Source organism: Pogonomyrmex barbatus, unplaced genomic scaffold (genome assembly GCF_055798465.1).
Source record: "Pogonomyrmex barbatus isolate J1 unplaced genomic scaffold, ASM5579846v1 scaffold3, whole genome shotgun sequence".
Classification (NCBI taxonomy): Eukaryota; Metazoa; Arthropoda; class Insecta; order Hymenoptera; family Formicidae; genus Pogonomyrmex; species Pogonomyrmex barbatus.
The window spans coordinates 14,573,948-14,590,413 of NW_028297127.1; the positions used below are offsets into that span (position 1 = coordinate 14,573,948).

The window sequence follows — 16,466 nt, forward strand, 5'->3', positions numbered from 1 at the left end:
ACAATCTTACAATCAATCAATCAATCTTATCCTCTAATAATAATCTTACAATCTTACAGTTTACAATATCTTAATATCCTCTCCCTTTTTCTAGATTACCTACAGTTCATTTCCTTCCTATTCTATTTATTATTCTCTGCCCTTCTTTCCGTCTTACCTCGCTTCGTTCGCTAATCTCCCTTTTACTTACCTCAGGTTCTTCTTATTCTTCTGCTGTTCTTTCGATTTCATTTTCTAACGCCTCTAATCTATCCTCTATATTCCTAATTTGTTTTGTCCATACATACTCCTTTGTTCTTATCTCCTCTAGGTATTTCCTGAACATTTTTCTATCTTGTATTTTGTAATTTCTCTCTCTCTCTCTCTCTCTCTCTCTCTCTCTCTAACTATGCGTAATTCTTTTTTCCACATCTCGATCTAATCTTTGCCTTCTCTCTCACATCCTATTCTAAACCTCACTCTTTTATTTTCTCCCTTTTCCTTTTCCTCTAATACTATTTTTAACTGTTTTTCTTCCTTTAATTTCCTATCCTACTTACGCTTTCTATTTTACCCGCCCCTTTTTCCGCCATAACCTCTCTTCCTTGTGCCTGTCCTAAAACCTCTTATTTCTCGCTTATACTTTTTTATTCCTCTCTACCTTCACTCACTCAGCTTCTACTCGTCCTAATCTTCTCTTTACGCCTACTAAGCCTTACTATTTCTCTATATCCACAAAATATTCACCGTTTTGTCCACACACTATCTCGCACTTGTCCGCACACATCCATAATCCCTAACCAAGTCCAATTTGAAATGATAAATACACAAAAATATTAAATACTATTGAAATAATATAGATATCAAATATTTTAGCGATAAATTAAAATAATAAAATAAGCGAAAAAAACATAAATTCTATATATTTCTTTTTTAGTATTTTAGTAAAAAAGTTTTTCATAAAATTGATTTTTTTTTACTCAATTTTTATTCAATTTTTATAAATTAAAAAAATACTTATTTTTTCATCTCTATTCGCTCTACTTTTGAATCATTTCATCTTTGTTCATCAAATGTTAAACGAGAATAAATAATAATGAGCATGTAGGCGCTAACCTATTGGAACCTATCTATCATCGTTCTTCTTTCCACTAATGTCTGAAATATATTTCCGTTCCGTTTCGAACGCGGAAAGTGCTTACGAGTGCAAGTGAGCAGATAGTGTTGTTGCACCTGCGCGGTAATTTCTCTTACCTTTCTGAAAAAAAAAATCACTAACGATTACTAGAATCTCGAGCAGTCGTCACATGACAGCGACGGGTGTGCGTGATCTTCTCGTGAGTCTCTCGATGCGGAGATTAAGGATTCGTTAAACGAAGCCACCGGGCTCTTCGCTCTTCCCATACTTGAAAATCGCGAGATCTTACGTATCGTGTGAATAGCGAAGCTAACTCGTCGCGACGATGAGGTACATCCTGGGTAAAACATTTGCGATCACCGCCTCGGCGACGATTCTTATTTTGGGTATGCATTCACATATACATTGTGATAAAATAACAGGACAGACAAAAAATTATAGATCGTTATAACCGTTGATACTTGAGATATCTTGCTCATTTGTACGTACATCGGATCATTGTATCGCGAATTATCTTGTCTCAAGTGTTCTGTCTTGTTGAACAATATTCGAGTTACGCCAAAATGTTGTCATATACATACACACGCGCGCACACACCACACACACACATACACACACACACAAAACATATACACATTTCTTTTTTTATGTTGTAGTTTTGTATTATGTATTTACTGGCAAAGGAGAGCAGGTTAGTGTTGGCTGGTATGTAATCATATATTTATCTTATATCAGTTTCTTATTGAATTTTTTATGTAAAGAATTTCCTGAATGAATTTATGTTTATTTTGTAATTTAGGTTCTTGACGAATACCTCTCCATATATGTGGTGTACACTGGGTATAGGTCTATCTGTAGCTCTGTCCGTAGTAGGTGCAGCATTGTAAGTCGAATGTATTTACAGTATCATCAATAGTGTCAAATAGGATTAACTTATGCCAAGTTTATCGCTTATTGATTTTTCAGAGGTATCCATACAACAGGTGTGTCTATCATTGGTGGTGGTGTGAAAGCACCTAGAATCAAGACAAAGAATTTGATTTCTGTGATATTCTGTGAGGCTGTAGCTATCTATGGCTTAATCACTGCCATTATTCTATCTGGAATGCTTGATAAATTTGATTATTCAAAAGTTTATGACAACAATGAGCTCAAGGCTCAGAATTGGTTCTCTGGGTACATAATGTTTGGCGCTGGTTTTGCTGTTGGCCTCGTTAATCTTTTCTGTGGTATAGCGGTTGGTATTGTCGGCTCTGGTGCAGCTCTTGCTGACGCTGCTAACTCTGCCCTTTTCGTAAAAATTCTCATAGTTGAGATTTTTGGTTCCGCTATAGGACTCTTTGGTTTAATCGTTGGTATTTATATGGTAAGTTAAAACATATATTACAAAATTAGTGTGTAACAGAAAATGTTCAAAATGATAATTCTTTTTAACAAATATATATTTATATTTTTCCTATCTCTGAATTTATATCTTAATATTTTTCTATTTTCAGACATCCAAAGTAAAGATGGGCAACAAGTTATAAATAAATTATAACAGAATAAGTTATGGACTATAATCGGGATCACATAATGTTCCATTCCACATTTAGTCATCAGTAAAAGATTCTAGAGCAATGATTGCATATCTATGAAATTATTGTGAAATCAGAAGAACTTTCCAGATACCAAAATGCGAATTTGGTATATTATTACTGCATGTCTGTAATTATACTCATGTGATAGATGACCTAATTTAACATCCATTCTGTGTCTATAACTGTGAATCATCTATGTTATATTGTCTTAGACACATCTTTCTACTTCTTTTAAAACAAAAGTGGCTAAGATTAAATATTATAATAGGCGCTAGATTTTATCGATGTTAAAAAGCGTAATTTTTGTTTCACATTTTGAGTGCGTTATAGCGCTCATTTTCGCGTTAATATATATTAATTAAGTTATATATATTTTCTTGTCAACATAAAGTGTATAATACAGAGTAATATAAAATATTCATAATTTATATCCTTCACATTCTGACATTTTTAATTGTTATATGTAATATATATTTATGGGAAAATAAGTGGTTGATTATAAAAGTTAACAAACTCTGAATTGTTAATTTTTTAAAAAATATTAAAAATATTTATTTAACAATTTTATAAAAATTTCTGATTATCAGAGGTAATCGTCGTTATTGCTTTCTTTGTTTCAAGATTTCAAAGAGATTGTGCCTACCTCTGATACGAATAACATGATTATAAACATTCTTAAAAATGTACTTAATAATATATATAATATAATATAATATAATATAATATAATATAATATAATATAATATAATATATATATATATATATATATATATATATATATATATACATACATACACACACACACACACACACACGCACACACAGGTACCCCCATAACTCTTAATTAATATTGTAAGGAGTGAAAGGGGATGGAATTTTGAATTAAAAATTCCTTTTCCAATTTTGGCTCAGATCATTATTTATCGAGTTATTAACGATTAAAGTTGATCAATCAGATTACGCTCAGCCGGAGTACGCAGAAGCGTAGCGTGCTTTGAGGCTCGCTTTCTGTACATTCTTTCAATTAAAATTTTATTCTAATTTGTTATGGGTACAAAAAAAGACTACTGGCAAAAAATATTGTAAATAAATTATTTAAATGATTTCTTCAAAAATTGTTTTGATATGTATCATGTATGGTTCTTACATATTTTTTTTTTTTATAGAAATCGATGGAGTTATCAGTTTCCAATTAAAATTTTTTTAAGAAATTGTTTAAACAAATTGCTTGTGAAAAATTTATTTTTATTATTTCATAACGTTGGCATGTATGATTCTTACGTATTTTTTCTTACAATTCGATGGCGTTATTGTTTTAAAATTTGAAATTAACGAATACGTAAATAATTTAATCTATGTAATTAATTTATTAATTTATAACAATATTAATTTATATATAATATTTATACGTAAGAATCATACATGACACGTGTCAAAACAGTTTATTTAGAAACAATTAATTTTGATAATGTTTTTTGCCAATAGTCTTTCTTTGAATCCATAACAAATATTCCGTAATTATTTTTTCCCCATCGCTGCTAGGTTAGCTATGAAAATTAAATAACTAAATTGAACAAATGGATTAAATAATTGAATTAAATAAATAAACAAATAAATAATATTAAAAAAACAATCAGAAATTGGATAAATTTCCAACTGTAACTTTTCTCATTTATTTATTTATCTACTTATTTATTTATTTACTCATTTATTTATTAATATAAAAAATTAGAAAAAAAATTTTAATCGGGAGAATGTACAGAAAGCACGAGAGGCCTCACAGCTCGCTATGCTTCTACGTATTCCGGCTGGGCGCAATCTAATTGATCAACTTTAATCGTTAATAACTCGGTAAATAATGATCTGAGTCAAAATTGGGAAAGGAACTTTTAGTTCAAAATTCCATCCTCTTTCACCCCTTGAAATATTAATTAAGAATTATGGGACACCCTGTATATATAATAGCGCTATCAATAATCTCGGTAAAAATCCAAATCAAAATGTAACTAAATATGTCTGACAAATATTGCGTAACTGTCATTCCTGTACTATGTATGTAACACATCATGAATGCTCTTGAACGCGTGTGCTAATGCTTGTACATATTGATTGGCATTACGACTACCATTGTAACTTGTTACAACTGCACCCAAACGTTTATCTTGGATCATATATCTAAACATACATTAATTTTGTTTAAAAAATTATATATAATACAAAAAAATATCAACAATTACCACATTTTTAATATTAACGATAACATAATACAACATGTCTTACCCAATTCCATACCCATCAGATACTACTGGCCCAAATCCACCAGCCATTACAACCGGACTTGATAAGGTGGATGTAGATAATATATTATGATTTAAAGCATCGTATGCTGGGTCTTGAAAAATGGTTGGTTTAACGGGACCTGATTTTTCTGAAATTCTTTTCAAAACAAATAGATGCCTGTCGAATCCTTGACCTATAAAATATAAAATTTATATACACTTATCTTCTAAATTTATAAATGCTTGTATTCAAAATTATTTACCCATTACGGCTTCTTTTGTAAGCACGTTATGTGCTTTACTACAATCAAGTATCATTCTTTTTAATTCTGATTTAGAAAGCTCAATTTGTTTTTGAGTCATAGCGACGCAGATTGCTTTAGTTTCTAGTGTACATGGTCTGATAGTTTCTGTCCTGCCGTGTTTATATGCAGCTGTGCTGCAAGATTCATAAGTTGATACTGATTTGCCTTCTAGAATGTACAATGCCAACTGGAATGCCAGTTGCATCACGGCATCCGGACTTACCCCGAGCTTCTTGCACTGATCCTTACCGAACTCTTCGTAAATCATAAAATCAACATACAGCCGATTCACCCACTTCTGATAATCTGTTATTTGCTGATTGATGATACTTTCGCTCTTCGTGTCTATAGAAAATTGTAATCTCTCTACGTTCACGCTTTCATTAGAGAGTTCATCCACTTCGTTAGGATGAAATCTAGGTTTCTTCGATATATCAGCTTTTACATCCTATATAGGATAACAAAGATTTTTATAAAATTAGCAATTCTCAATTATTTATGCTAATTACATTACATATACCAAAAAGTAAAATAGTGCGTTACTCACTTGGAAATATCTGAGTACCGCGACACCATCACCCCATGAATGCTCAAAGTTAATTCCACCGTAGCCATCCTTAGAAACAATGACGGAAAATGACTTGTCAAACCAACGATTGGTACCGTCTGAATGTAAATACTTTCTTATTAATTTGTGTTGATCGGTACCGATAACTTCGTCATCTAAGATCATTACAAATAAAGCTGAATCGATTTTCTGGAGAATTTCCTGATTCCCTGTTTCGATTAAATGTGAACGTGCTCGTGCCCATTGATTCCTTTCTAACGATGTAAGAACACCTACGGGATGTTTGTTTGGTGGTCTATTATCTTCTAAAATAGTCTTTAAGCACGCAGCTATCTTTTTAGGACTATAAATAGAGTCATTTGCATCCATAACATCAAATGCATAAAAATGACCTTTCCTCATGATAACCAAGTGTTTCGCTAAGGGATCGTGAAAAATTATATCTTTTTCTAATTCCGGTATTCTAGTTGTATTGAATAGATTTTTATATTGGGACATATCTAATGGAAAAGCCTATAATAAAAAAATTTTGTTATTAAATTTGTTTTTTTTCTGTTACACATCACTGTCTTTCTACCAATTTATGTTTGAATATGTGAATAAAATTTACAAGTTATACATACCTTAAATAAATAAGCACCATACCAGCTAAAGCGAGATGGAATCAGTCTTGTGACATTGCGGAATAATTGAGTATCTGATTTCTCAGGTTTCATGTGAAATATCTCTGGCTCTAGAACATTATTCTTGAGGGACTTAAAAAATCTCAATGATGATATTACAAGATTCGTTGCTTTTACCAATTGTACATCATACTTAGGATCAGATTCTGGTATAAAAACTAGGAAAGGATTGTAATTGATTGGCAGAGGTTTGCGATCTTGCAAATACATCTCAAACCATGGCTCACTGATGTAACTGGTATGAGGATTCTCAGCATTATTTTGGAGCAATAGTTTTTGCAAACCCTGTCCCTCATTGGCAAGAAATTTCGAGATGCAGGATGACGTGTTTTGCAATTCTTCATTATTCAACAGAGGTTTCTGTGCATTCAGATACCTTTTGCATGTATCTTCAAGCTTGGGTATTGGCAAACGTGGCAGGGATGGTTGAAAATGCAACGTCGGAATTTTACTAATTTGCATGTATTGATATTCTATGGTATCATACAAAGCCATAGTACTTCTGTAAAACAAAATTATATATAATTATATAATTAATAATATATATATAAGATATATAATTATATATATATATATAAGATATATATATATATATATATATATAAGATATATATAAGATATATAATTAATAATGTTTCTTTAGTCAAACGATTGCATATGTAAACTCTGATTGCATATGTAAACTCTATTTTTCTTACTTCACAGAGTCATTCGAGTTATTATTCAAATTACGACACAGATTATATAATTGTTGACTTCACGATTACGATAACAATATGAGATTTCAGAATATGAAAATGAGTACTAATAATATAAAAAAAAACAAAACATTACTACCTAGCTAATTGTTGTGCGTGTGCCATTCCTCCATGGTTTATCTGTAATAACAGAACATAACAGAGAAAGAAAATAAACATAAAATGTGTTAAAAATTAAACAATGAAAATATATATGTATAAATATAGCATATGTAAAAACATGCGTTATGCAAATAATTTACCATAAATTTTCGTAATCCGCTTTTTGTTAAGATGAACATCCCGTGATTCTATGCTTTTATTTCTAATTTATTTTCGTAAAAACGCAATAGAAAAAAAAATATATAAAATTAGATTCAATAAAAAGAAGACAAGACGTCTCTATACACTGGCGTACACATACACAGTGTTTCAAGATGACAAACACAATAACAATCTTCCCTGTCTTACACTGTACAATTGCTACACAGTTAGAGTAAAAATATTGTCCATATAAGAATATAAATGATGTTGAACTACGTCAGGACTAAAGTTTTCTTCTTCTAGTGGCTTAGTGAAGGACCAATCGTCGAAAGAGAAGGCACAGTGAAAATTGTGAAAGCAGAATTTGAGTGCAAGTGTTCTACTCCAATTCTATTCCACCGTATAATCCCAGGCTATATTCAAAAATTCCACTCGATGAATAGAGTAGCATTTAATTGATTCAATCAGAACCAAAAAAATCTTTGTTTCTTTTTTTGTCCTGATTGATCAATTAAATGCTACTCTATTCATTGAGTAACATTTTGGAACATAGACTCGGATCGCGCGATTTTATACCCGATTCCACCAACGTAAATTAACTTTAATCTCGGTTCAACTTATCCTCCTCATCTTTTTTTTTAAGAGTTCTAAGAATTAGCAAGTTAAACCGAGATTAAAGTAAATCTATGTTGGAATCGGCCATTAATGTAACACATGCACAAAATGCAGCACAGTAGTGTATGTACAAGTAATTTCAAAAAAACTTTAAGAATTAAAAAAAAAAGATAAAAAGATAAATTAAAGATAAATTAAATCGAAATTAAAATTAAGATCTGCGCACAATGGAGGAAATATTAAAAACAGAAATAAATATTAAATGTTAAGATCGATGCACAATAGACAACAGAAATAATATTTCGATCCATCGGAAACTATTCAATTAATAAACTAATGTATCAATTGATATATGGTTTTCAATTGATTGAAATTTATTGCTTGCCTTTTTCTCTGTTTCTGTTATCTATTATTAAATCTTAACATTTAATACTATTCTTATGTAATATTTTCTCAATTGTATGCAAGGCTTTAATCTACATTGGTAGAAGTGAATATTAATCGTTAGTTAAATTAATTAGAATTTTCTTATTTTCAAATTTGATAAATATAAGACTTTCTTCTTTTCGATTCTTCTTCTCTTTTCTATAATTTTACAAATTTATGTATTTTCATACATAGAATATATTTTGAAAGGGAAAATTATTACTCTCGACTTTTTTATTTTCAAATTTTTTTGACATTGATAAATTAGAAAATAATACTTTAATAATAATTTATGGCTGCATATTTATCATATTTTCTGCTTTAATTAATTAAAAACACCATTATATAATTTAAATTATAAGAGAGAATAGTTTATACAATTCAAAATTTATACCCTTTTCATTCTTTTTATGTGAATTTCATTCTTTTTATGCGAAGTTCAAATATCAAAAAATTTTGAAATTAAAAAAAAGCTTGAGCGATTTTCTTTTCAAAATATATTCTATGCATAAAAATACACAAATTACAGGAAACTCGGAGGAGAGAGCGATATACTGTGTATTTATTTCAAATTCGATTTAGGCTGCGTTCCGATATTCACTGTCATACTGAAAATGTATAGTTCATGTCACGTATATTATAGATTTTCAATACTGGCATGATCAGAGAGTCAATCATATAACTTTACGTGAAATTTTTCACTTTTCATTTTTCACTTTTTATTTTTAATTTTTTACACCTTGACATTTCACGTGAAACGTTTCACGTACAGCGATTATGTATGTAGCTTGGATGCGTGGAAAGTGAAATCATGAAACACAGTTTCATAGATTTTATAGCTAATGAAAATTATTTTATTGATACAGTATTATATACATCTTTTAATTTTACCAATTGTATATGTATTACGTATACTTAATCCTAACGCAGCCCTAATCTTCTCTAATTTCGAAGCATATTTATTAATTCCCTAGATTTCCGCTTTTCCGCCATCAAGGTACATGGCGAAAAAGTTCACGTGAAAAATTTCACATTTTCATATTTGAGAGAGTTATATGATCCCGCAAAATCGTACATTGATCGTAAGTTCACGTGAAACTTTTCACTTTTCACATTTCCGCCCTAAGGGAAAAGTTACATGATCGACTCCCTGAATATTGAAATGCAGCCGAAATAACCTTTCTGAACTACGCGATCTCGCGTAAAGTCTTGTATCCACGATGATAGAAATCGGTCCGAGATCTCGGCAAGAGAATTGACCAATTGCATTTGAATAATTCGGCCAATTAATCAATACGATTGGTCAATTCTCTTTCCGTCCGAGATATCGCATCGGACCGATGACCGATTTCTAGCATCGTGAACATAGGCCTGTATAGATTTGGCGAGTCTTCGTTGACACATCGTCGATGGCGGTGACGATTGACAGCGCCGACAGCGGTTTTCAGTTTTCGGTCGCCGCCAGTCACGGCGAGAACGTTGTTTCGGTGTCGGGTTGTCGCGACGCGACGTGTGTGACGTACGGAATTGTCGTGGCTCCGTAGAACATCGTCGTCGTTGTCGTCATCGTCGTTGCTGTATTCCTGCCGCACGCAACAGAGAAACACGGCCGCGGAACAATGGCGATGGGCAAGAGTTTTCGCGTCTACGAAAAGCTAGACTCGCCTAAGCCGCACTCGGTCATACTCGAGCAGCGAAGTCGCAAGGAGACGCTGCTCTTTGAGTCGCAAGCGGTTGCGATTCTTTGTAAGTAACGGGCTGAACGGGAACCATCCGCGGCGCCGGCGAAACCGCGCATTCTATTCATCTTCACCTTCACCCTGCAGCTTGCGTCCTCTTCCCTGCGTCCTACTACCCACGTACGAAAATCAGACAGGTGCACCTTTCGTGAAAGAATCGCAAGTAAGACGCCGAGAGCGCGATTGAACTAACGTCGTGACAGCCTCACGATTGTTGTGGTCGGAATGCAAATCGGAGCACGGCATTCCATCATTTTACCTTACCGTCTTGAGTCTATCACGATTGTATTCTGAAGTGTAAACCATACGGTAGTGTCATTATATCAATATATTGAAGAGCCTGTTTCGATTTATATTTCCAATTGTCTTTCATAGAGCGCGATAATAGTCGTGTAAAGCAATGATACTTAGCAGAGATATTTCAAATTTGAAATAATCAACAATTCTCATAGATATATATCATTTGTAGCTGTCGAGGAGCATGAATTCCTGAAGCCGAAATATACCAAATTGCTAGACGCATATGGATGTCTGGGTGTGCTGCAGCTGAATGCAGGAGAAAATACCTTGTTATACCTCGTTCTGATTACCGGATGCTTCTCTATTGGAAAGATCGGCGAATCAGAAATCTTTCGGATAACGCAGTCAAGTTTTGTACCCCTTTTCTACAGTCAGGGGATGGAAGATCGTGTGTCCGAAGTCAGGAAGGTCCTAAACTCTGGAACATTTTACTTCTCCTGGTCTGCTGGACAGGAATCGCTTGATATCACCTTAAGTGCTCAAAGAAGATGCAAATCAACGACTACAGATAACAGATTCTTTTGGTCAGTACAATAGTTTTGTAAGATATCCTCTTTATAATTCAGATTTTTCATAATAAAAATGTTGCACCATTTAAATGAATTATGCATCACTGCTTATGAAAAAAAAAAAGAAAATTATACATCTTGAATTATTTGTATTAGGAATCGGATGTTGCACATTCATTTATTAAGATATGGTGTTGACACAGCCCAATGGTTGTTGAAAGCGATGTGTGGTAGTGTGGAGATTAGAACTGTTTATGTCGGACACAGACAAGCTCGAGCAGTTCTCATGTCCAGATTAAGTTGCGAACGTGCTGGTACTAGGTAAAATTATTTTTTCTATTTCATGAGAAAGTGTACAAAATTCATGCATATAAACATACACATATAAATGCATTTCCTTATTTTTAATAATAAGAATAATTAACAGCATTAAATGTATTTCCTTATTTTTAATAACAAGAATTATCAGCATAAAAAGTATATCTCGTGTAGTAAACATGATAAACATAATATGTCTAACATTATAAGCATGATAAGCATGAAATGCTTAGCTAATTCGTAATCATGTACATGTTACGTCATGTTATAAAACAAAGTTTGCTGAAACATATGGCCTGATTAAATATCGGTCATTATTAGATATCCATTGAAAACATGCAAAAATGACCTTTTGTCTAGATTCAATGTTAGAGGAACCAACGATGACGGACACGTGGCAAACTTTGTGGAGACAGAACAGGTGATCTATATAGACAATGAAGTGGCATCTTACGTTCAAACGAGAGGCTCGGTACCGTTGTTTTGGGAACAACCCGGCATACAAGTCGGTTCTCACAAGGTGAAGATTTCACGTGGTTTTGAAACCTCCGCACCTGCCTTCGACAGACATTTAGAGATGATCAAAAAGCGATACGGCCAGCAAGTAATCGTCAACCTCCTTGGCTCCAGTTTAATTGGCAGCAAAGAAGGGGAAGCGATGTTGAGTCAGTTGTTTCAAACCCATCACAATATGTCAAAGCACAAGGACGTACCGCATATTCTATTTGATTATCATCAGGAATGTCGCGGCGGAAACATGAAAAATCTATCAAAGTTAAAGGCAAAGGTCGAAAAATATCTGGAGTCGTTCTCGCTCTTCTATGCGGTCGGCAATACTGTAATCCTCGAGCAGACCGGCACGATCAGGACAAATTGTCTCGATTGTTTGGACAGAACAAACTGCGTACAAACATTCTTTGCACTCGAAATGTTAGCTAAACAGATGGGTCTATTAAAGTTGATGGAAAAGCAACAGATGGTCTCGAGATTCGAGGAGGTATTCCGCCAAATGTGGATCAACAACGGCAATGAGGTCAGCAAGATATATGCGGGCACTGGTGCTATTCAGGGCAGTTCTAAGCTTATGGACGGAGCGAGATCGGCAGCTAGAACGATACAAAATAATTTACTAGATTCCAATAAGCAGGAGGCGATCGATATTTTATTGTTAGGCTCGACGTTAAATACAGAATTGGCTGACAGAGCACGTTTGTTGTTACCATCCAACATGTTGCATGCCGCACCAAATCTTTTGCGGGAAATGTGCAAGCGTTACAATGAGTACGTAGATACAATGAACCTCAGGGTGAGCGTTGGTACTTACAATGTTAATGGTGGCAAGCATTTTAGAAGCGTAGTTTATAAGGATGTATCCTTGTCTGATTGGTTATTCGTTGGATCAGGCAAATCTTCATGTAAGTATTTCCTAGGACGTTATACAATGTAAAAGAAGAAAAAGAATATTTCTTTTTCTAATCCAATCCTTGTCATATCTCTTTTCAGCCTTGGTACACTTACAACATGACGATGTTCCTGTAGACATATTCGCGATAGGATTCGAAGAAATTGTCGATCTGAACGCCAGTAATATTATGGCCGCCAGCTCGGATAATGCCAAAGCTTGGGCTGAGGAACTGCAGAAGATATTGTGCAAGGACACGGAATATGTCCTCGTGACGTATCAACAACTGGTCGGTGTCTGTCTGTACCTATTCATACGGCCTGTGCACGCGCCGTATCTACGAGATGTGGCAGTGGACTGTGTGAAGACAGGATTGGGAGGTGCTACCGGGAACAAAGGCGCTGCAGCGATCAGATGCGTGCTATATTCCACATCCTTCTGTTTTGTATGTGCGCATTTCGCCGCCGGCCAATCCCAGGTGAACGAACGTAACGCCGATTACGCCGAGATTACAAGAAAGATAACGTTTCCCATGGGTAGAACTCTGAACACTCACGATTACGTGTTTTGGTGCGGCGACTTCAATTACAGAGTCGACATGGACAAAGACGAGATGAAGGAATTGATCAAGCAAAATGAATTTGATCAGATATTACAATATGATCAATTAAGGGTATGATATTATTGATCAAACTTTATATTTTCTTTCTTTCTTTAAGAAAAAGTAAATATATTTATTGGTTGTAATGTTGAAAAATCAAGTTTTTATTTTATATACTTTATGATATTTTAATTTTAAGGTTCAACAAGAGCAGGGCAATGTCTTCAAAAACTTTTTGGAAGGGCCCATCACTTTCGCTCCTACATACAAATATGATCTGTTTTCGGATGATTACGACACCAGCGAGAAGTGTCGTCAACCCGCGTGGACGGATAGAGTTTTATGGAAGCGCAGGAAGCAAGTACCTGATATCGGTTGGTTCTTTTTATCACATTTACATATACTGTATATATAACTGTAATTTTGTATTTGTGTATATCAATTTAAAATTTCAGATTCACCTACAGATTGGAATCCAGGAAAGCTCGTTTATTATGGCAGAGCCGAGTTGAAACAGAGCGATCATCGACCAGTAATTGCGATGATCGATATAGATGTACACTGTGTCGATTCTGAGAAACGCGAGCGCGTATTTAAGGAAGTGATACAAGATCTGGGTCCACCCGATGGCACAATAATAGTCAAGCCAATGGAGGACGTTGAAGATATGGACAACGTATTCGATAATAATCTCATGTTTGCTCTGATACAGGATTTGTCCCATATCGGTGAAGCAATCCTAGTCCGTTACGTCGGCGAGACTATCTGGGTGACATTCAGAGATGGTCAGTGTGCCCTAGCCGCGGCAAAGAAGGGCATGACACAAGTGTGCGGCCAAACGTTGAAGCTTTCGTTAAAATCACCTGACTGGGTGCAGCTGATCGAAAAAGAAATCGAGATTTGCAGTAATACCACGGTCGCACAATTCACGAATTCACCATTGAGAAGTCCCATGCAACGATTGGAACAATTGGAGATCGCCGAGCGACTTTCTCCCAGTAGGGGCAGCCCGAACGGTGTAATTCCACCCCCGAGACCGGCGCCACCGGGTCGACCCTCTCATCCACCGAAGAGTCCCGCTCACGAACGGAAACAGGTACCACGAGCGGGCGTCTTCAGTGTCGTTCCTAATCAATTTTCATGTCCGGTGACGCCTCCAGTCATGAACGAGATAGAGGATGACCGTCAAGACGAGAGATTGTCTCCGGATTCGGCCATCTATGAGGAAATACCTGATGGATCGCCCAGTTATCCCGTACCAAATCGACCGCCGCCACCGTTACCGCGTATGGATGGTTCTCAGGAAACATCGAGTAGACCACCGCCTAACTCGATACCTCCTCCGTTGCCGCACAGACAAGCTCCGCCGCCTCCGCAGCATCCACCGCCAAGTCTACCCCCGTCAAATGCACCGCCACCCGTTCCAGCGAGAACCACCGGCGGACCGCCTATTCCAGCCAGAAATCCTCACTAAGAAACATGACACAGATATCTTGTCAGGCCAGACTTCCAATACATTTAGCATTAATCTAGTACGTGTGATTATTTATGAGATTAAACGATAAAACAATTATCGACGAATCCTCACTTCTAAACTGAGTTCCGAATTCGCGTAGTATAGTTAGGAATCCCAAAATCTGTTCTGTGATTACTCAAAGTAATCGATTGTCGTCACAATTACAGACAGAGTCAGAATTACAACTTATTTCCAATTTCTAATCGAGCGTAATTAATTATAGATTTGTATTTGTAGGTTGATCTTGAGCTTACCGAGCTTACCACATTTTGCGTTTTTATATTGATGGTAATATAATCCTATTGATCTATCCTCGCGATAATGCGAAGGATCATTGTTTTTCTTCCGAATGTTTAAAATGGCACAAATAGCTACTGTTTCGAAGATTCAATCGATTTATAATTGTTAACGTGACACAGATTTAAAATGTATATTTAAAGTATATTGAAATCGTTGTAAAATTGGATATATCACGAATACGTTAGTATAATCATCAGAGTTTAAATCATCAGGCGGGATTTGCGGTAATAATGTTATAGTTGTCACTGCTTGTATATTAATAATTTAAGATGTAATTCTCAGTGTTAGAATCACTTTTAAGATTTAGGAGTCTTCACAGTAACTTAGTAGCATAAGTCTACCAAAAACTATAATTAGACTCCGATAAGCGAACTTAATTTCAAAATCAATCGCGTGTAGCACGACGTGACTGAGGAAAAAGGATAGATTCAAATAACAGTATTTTCGCGGATGTAAGGTATCTTATAATTCTCCATGAATTTCCTTTTTCACACATGGTGTGAAGGCGGCTAATTTAATTAATTTAATATCATTCTATGTGTAATTATATTTTATTTCTCTTTTTTAAAGTTCCTATATTTTGCATTCCATCAAAATTTCTAGAACGTCCGTCCCAACGGGTCCAACGCCCACCTACATTTGTTTTTAATCTTCTCAATTTTTATTCTCCAGAGAACACAGTGTATCACGTTTGGTTATGATACATTGATGTCCTACGACTTATATGACTGTCACATTATTTATGTATCAACAACGAATGTGTATTAAACGAAGAATAAAATTATTGCTCATACACAGGCGTCATAAGAAGCCTCATAAGAGGATACGTGTGGCGTGGCAATCAAAATGTTAATTATTATTGTATATATTTTGTTTCGCCCTTCATTTTTATCACTTCCAGCTGTTACATGAAGGTGGCTCTAATCGCGGGAAAGTGGACGTACGCATGTAAATTAGTATAACAAAGATGGTATAAGCCAGTATAAGAGAAAATTATTCCGATTCCGATATACACTTGTTATTACAATACATGTACAATGCGGGCTTTGTTCTGCACCTCGACAACACATTTCCTCACGCTTGCGTGCTGAGTAATTGATATGCTTTATCAATTAGATCAATCCACACATGTACAAGATGTAAAACATTGGACGTGTATATATGTATTAAGTGGTCTAATAAAGAAATCAATCGGGAACGGAGAAAG

At 34.8% G+C, this 16,466-nt stretch overlaps 3 protein-coding genes across 4 annotated transcripts; 2 read left to right on the forward strand and 1 right to left on the reverse strand.

Annotated features, from left to right (window-relative positions):
- The first annotated feature begins 1,259 nt into the window (after nt 1-1,259).
- Nucleotides 1,260-3,134, forward strand: LOC105427873 (Vacuolar H[+] ATPase PPA1 subunit 1). Its single transcript, XM_011639848.3, has 5 exons — nt 1,260-1,503; nt 1,774-1,822; nt 1,917-2,000; nt 2,084-2,483; nt 2,614-3,134. The coding sequence occupies exons 1-5, from the start codon at nt 1,443-1,445 to the stop codon at nt 2,644-2,646; spliced, it is 627 nt and encodes a 208-aa protein (XP_011638150.2). The 5' UTR covers nt 1,260-1,442; the 3' UTR covers nt 2,647-3,134.
- An 860-nt stretch (nt 3,135-3,994) lies between these two features.
- On the reverse strand, nt 3,995-8,030 carry CPT2 (Carnitine palmitoyltransferase 2). Of its 2 annotated transcripts, XM_089078769.1 has the most exons (7): nt 7,533-8,030; nt 7,370-7,410; nt 6,473-7,034; nt 5,829-6,362; nt 5,240-5,729; nt 4,978-5,170; nt 3,995-4,872 (listed from the first exon to the last, which is right to left on the reverse strand). In XM_089078769.1, the coding sequence occupies exons 1-7, from the start codon at nt 7,569-7,571 to the stop codon at nt 4,746-4,748; spliced, it is 1,986 nt and encodes a 661-aa protein (XP_088934895.1). In that variant the 5' UTR covers nt 7,572-8,030; the 3' UTR covers nt 3,995-4,745. The 2 variants fall into 2 exon arrangements, with proteins under 2 accessions (XP_088934895.1, XP_011638151.2); XM_011639849.3 differs by lacking the exon at nt 7,370-7,410 and having other exon boundaries at nt 7,533-8,027.
- Nucleotides 8,031-9,962: 1,932 nt separating this feature from the next.
- On the forward strand, nt 9,963-16,465 carry Synj (synaptojanin). Its single transcript, XM_011639850.3, has 7 exons — nt 9,963-10,320; nt 10,783-11,137; nt 11,279-11,443; nt 11,801-12,855; nt 12,944-13,515; nt 13,643-13,817; nt 13,899-16,465. The coding sequence occupies exons 1-7, from the start codon at nt 10,194-10,196 to the stop codon at nt 14,915-14,917; spliced, it is 3,468 nt and encodes a 1,155-aa protein (XP_011638152.2). The 5' UTR covers nt 9,963-10,193; the 3' UTR covers nt 14,918-16,465.
- The last annotated feature ends 1 nt before the right edge of the window (nt 16,466 follows it).

Bases quoted from the DNA above. Each gene is read 5' to 3' on its own strand.
- LOC105427873 (XM_011639848.3), top strand. From the start codon at position 1,443: ATGAGGTACATCCTGGGTAAAACATTTGCGATCACCGCCTCGGCGACG. The intron at 1,504-1,773 runs GTATGCATTCAC...TTTATGTTGTAG, and splicing joins GGCGACGATTCTTATTTTGG to TTTTGTATTATGTATTTACT. The intron at 1,823-1,916 runs GTATGTAATCAT...TTTGTAATTTAG, and splicing joins GAGCAGGTTAGTGTTGGCTG to GTTCTTGACGAATACCTCTC.
- CPT2 (XM_089078769.1), bottom strand. From the start codon at position 7,571: ATGTTCATCTTAACAAAAAGCGGATTACGAAAATTTATG. The intron at 5,730-5,828 runs GTGAGTAACGCA...TATCCTATATAG, and splicing joins CGGTACTCAGATATTTCCAA to GATGTAAAAGCTGATATATC. The intron at 4,873-4,977 runs GTAAGACATGTT...ATGTATGTTTAG, and splicing joins TCTGATGGGTATGGAATTGG to ATATATGATCCAAGATAAAC.
- Synj (XM_011639850.3), top strand. From the start codon at position 10,194: ATGGCGATGGGCAAGAGTTTTCGCGTCTACGAAAAGCTAGACTCGCCT. The intron at 10,321-10,782 runs GTAAGTAACGGG...TATCATTTGTAG, and splicing joins GCAAGCGGTTGCGATTCTTT to CTGTCGAGGAGCATGAATTC. The intron at 11,444-11,800 runs GTAAAATTATTT...CCTTTTGTCTAG, and splicing joins TGCGAACGTGCTGGTACTAG to ATTCAATGTTAGAGGAACCA.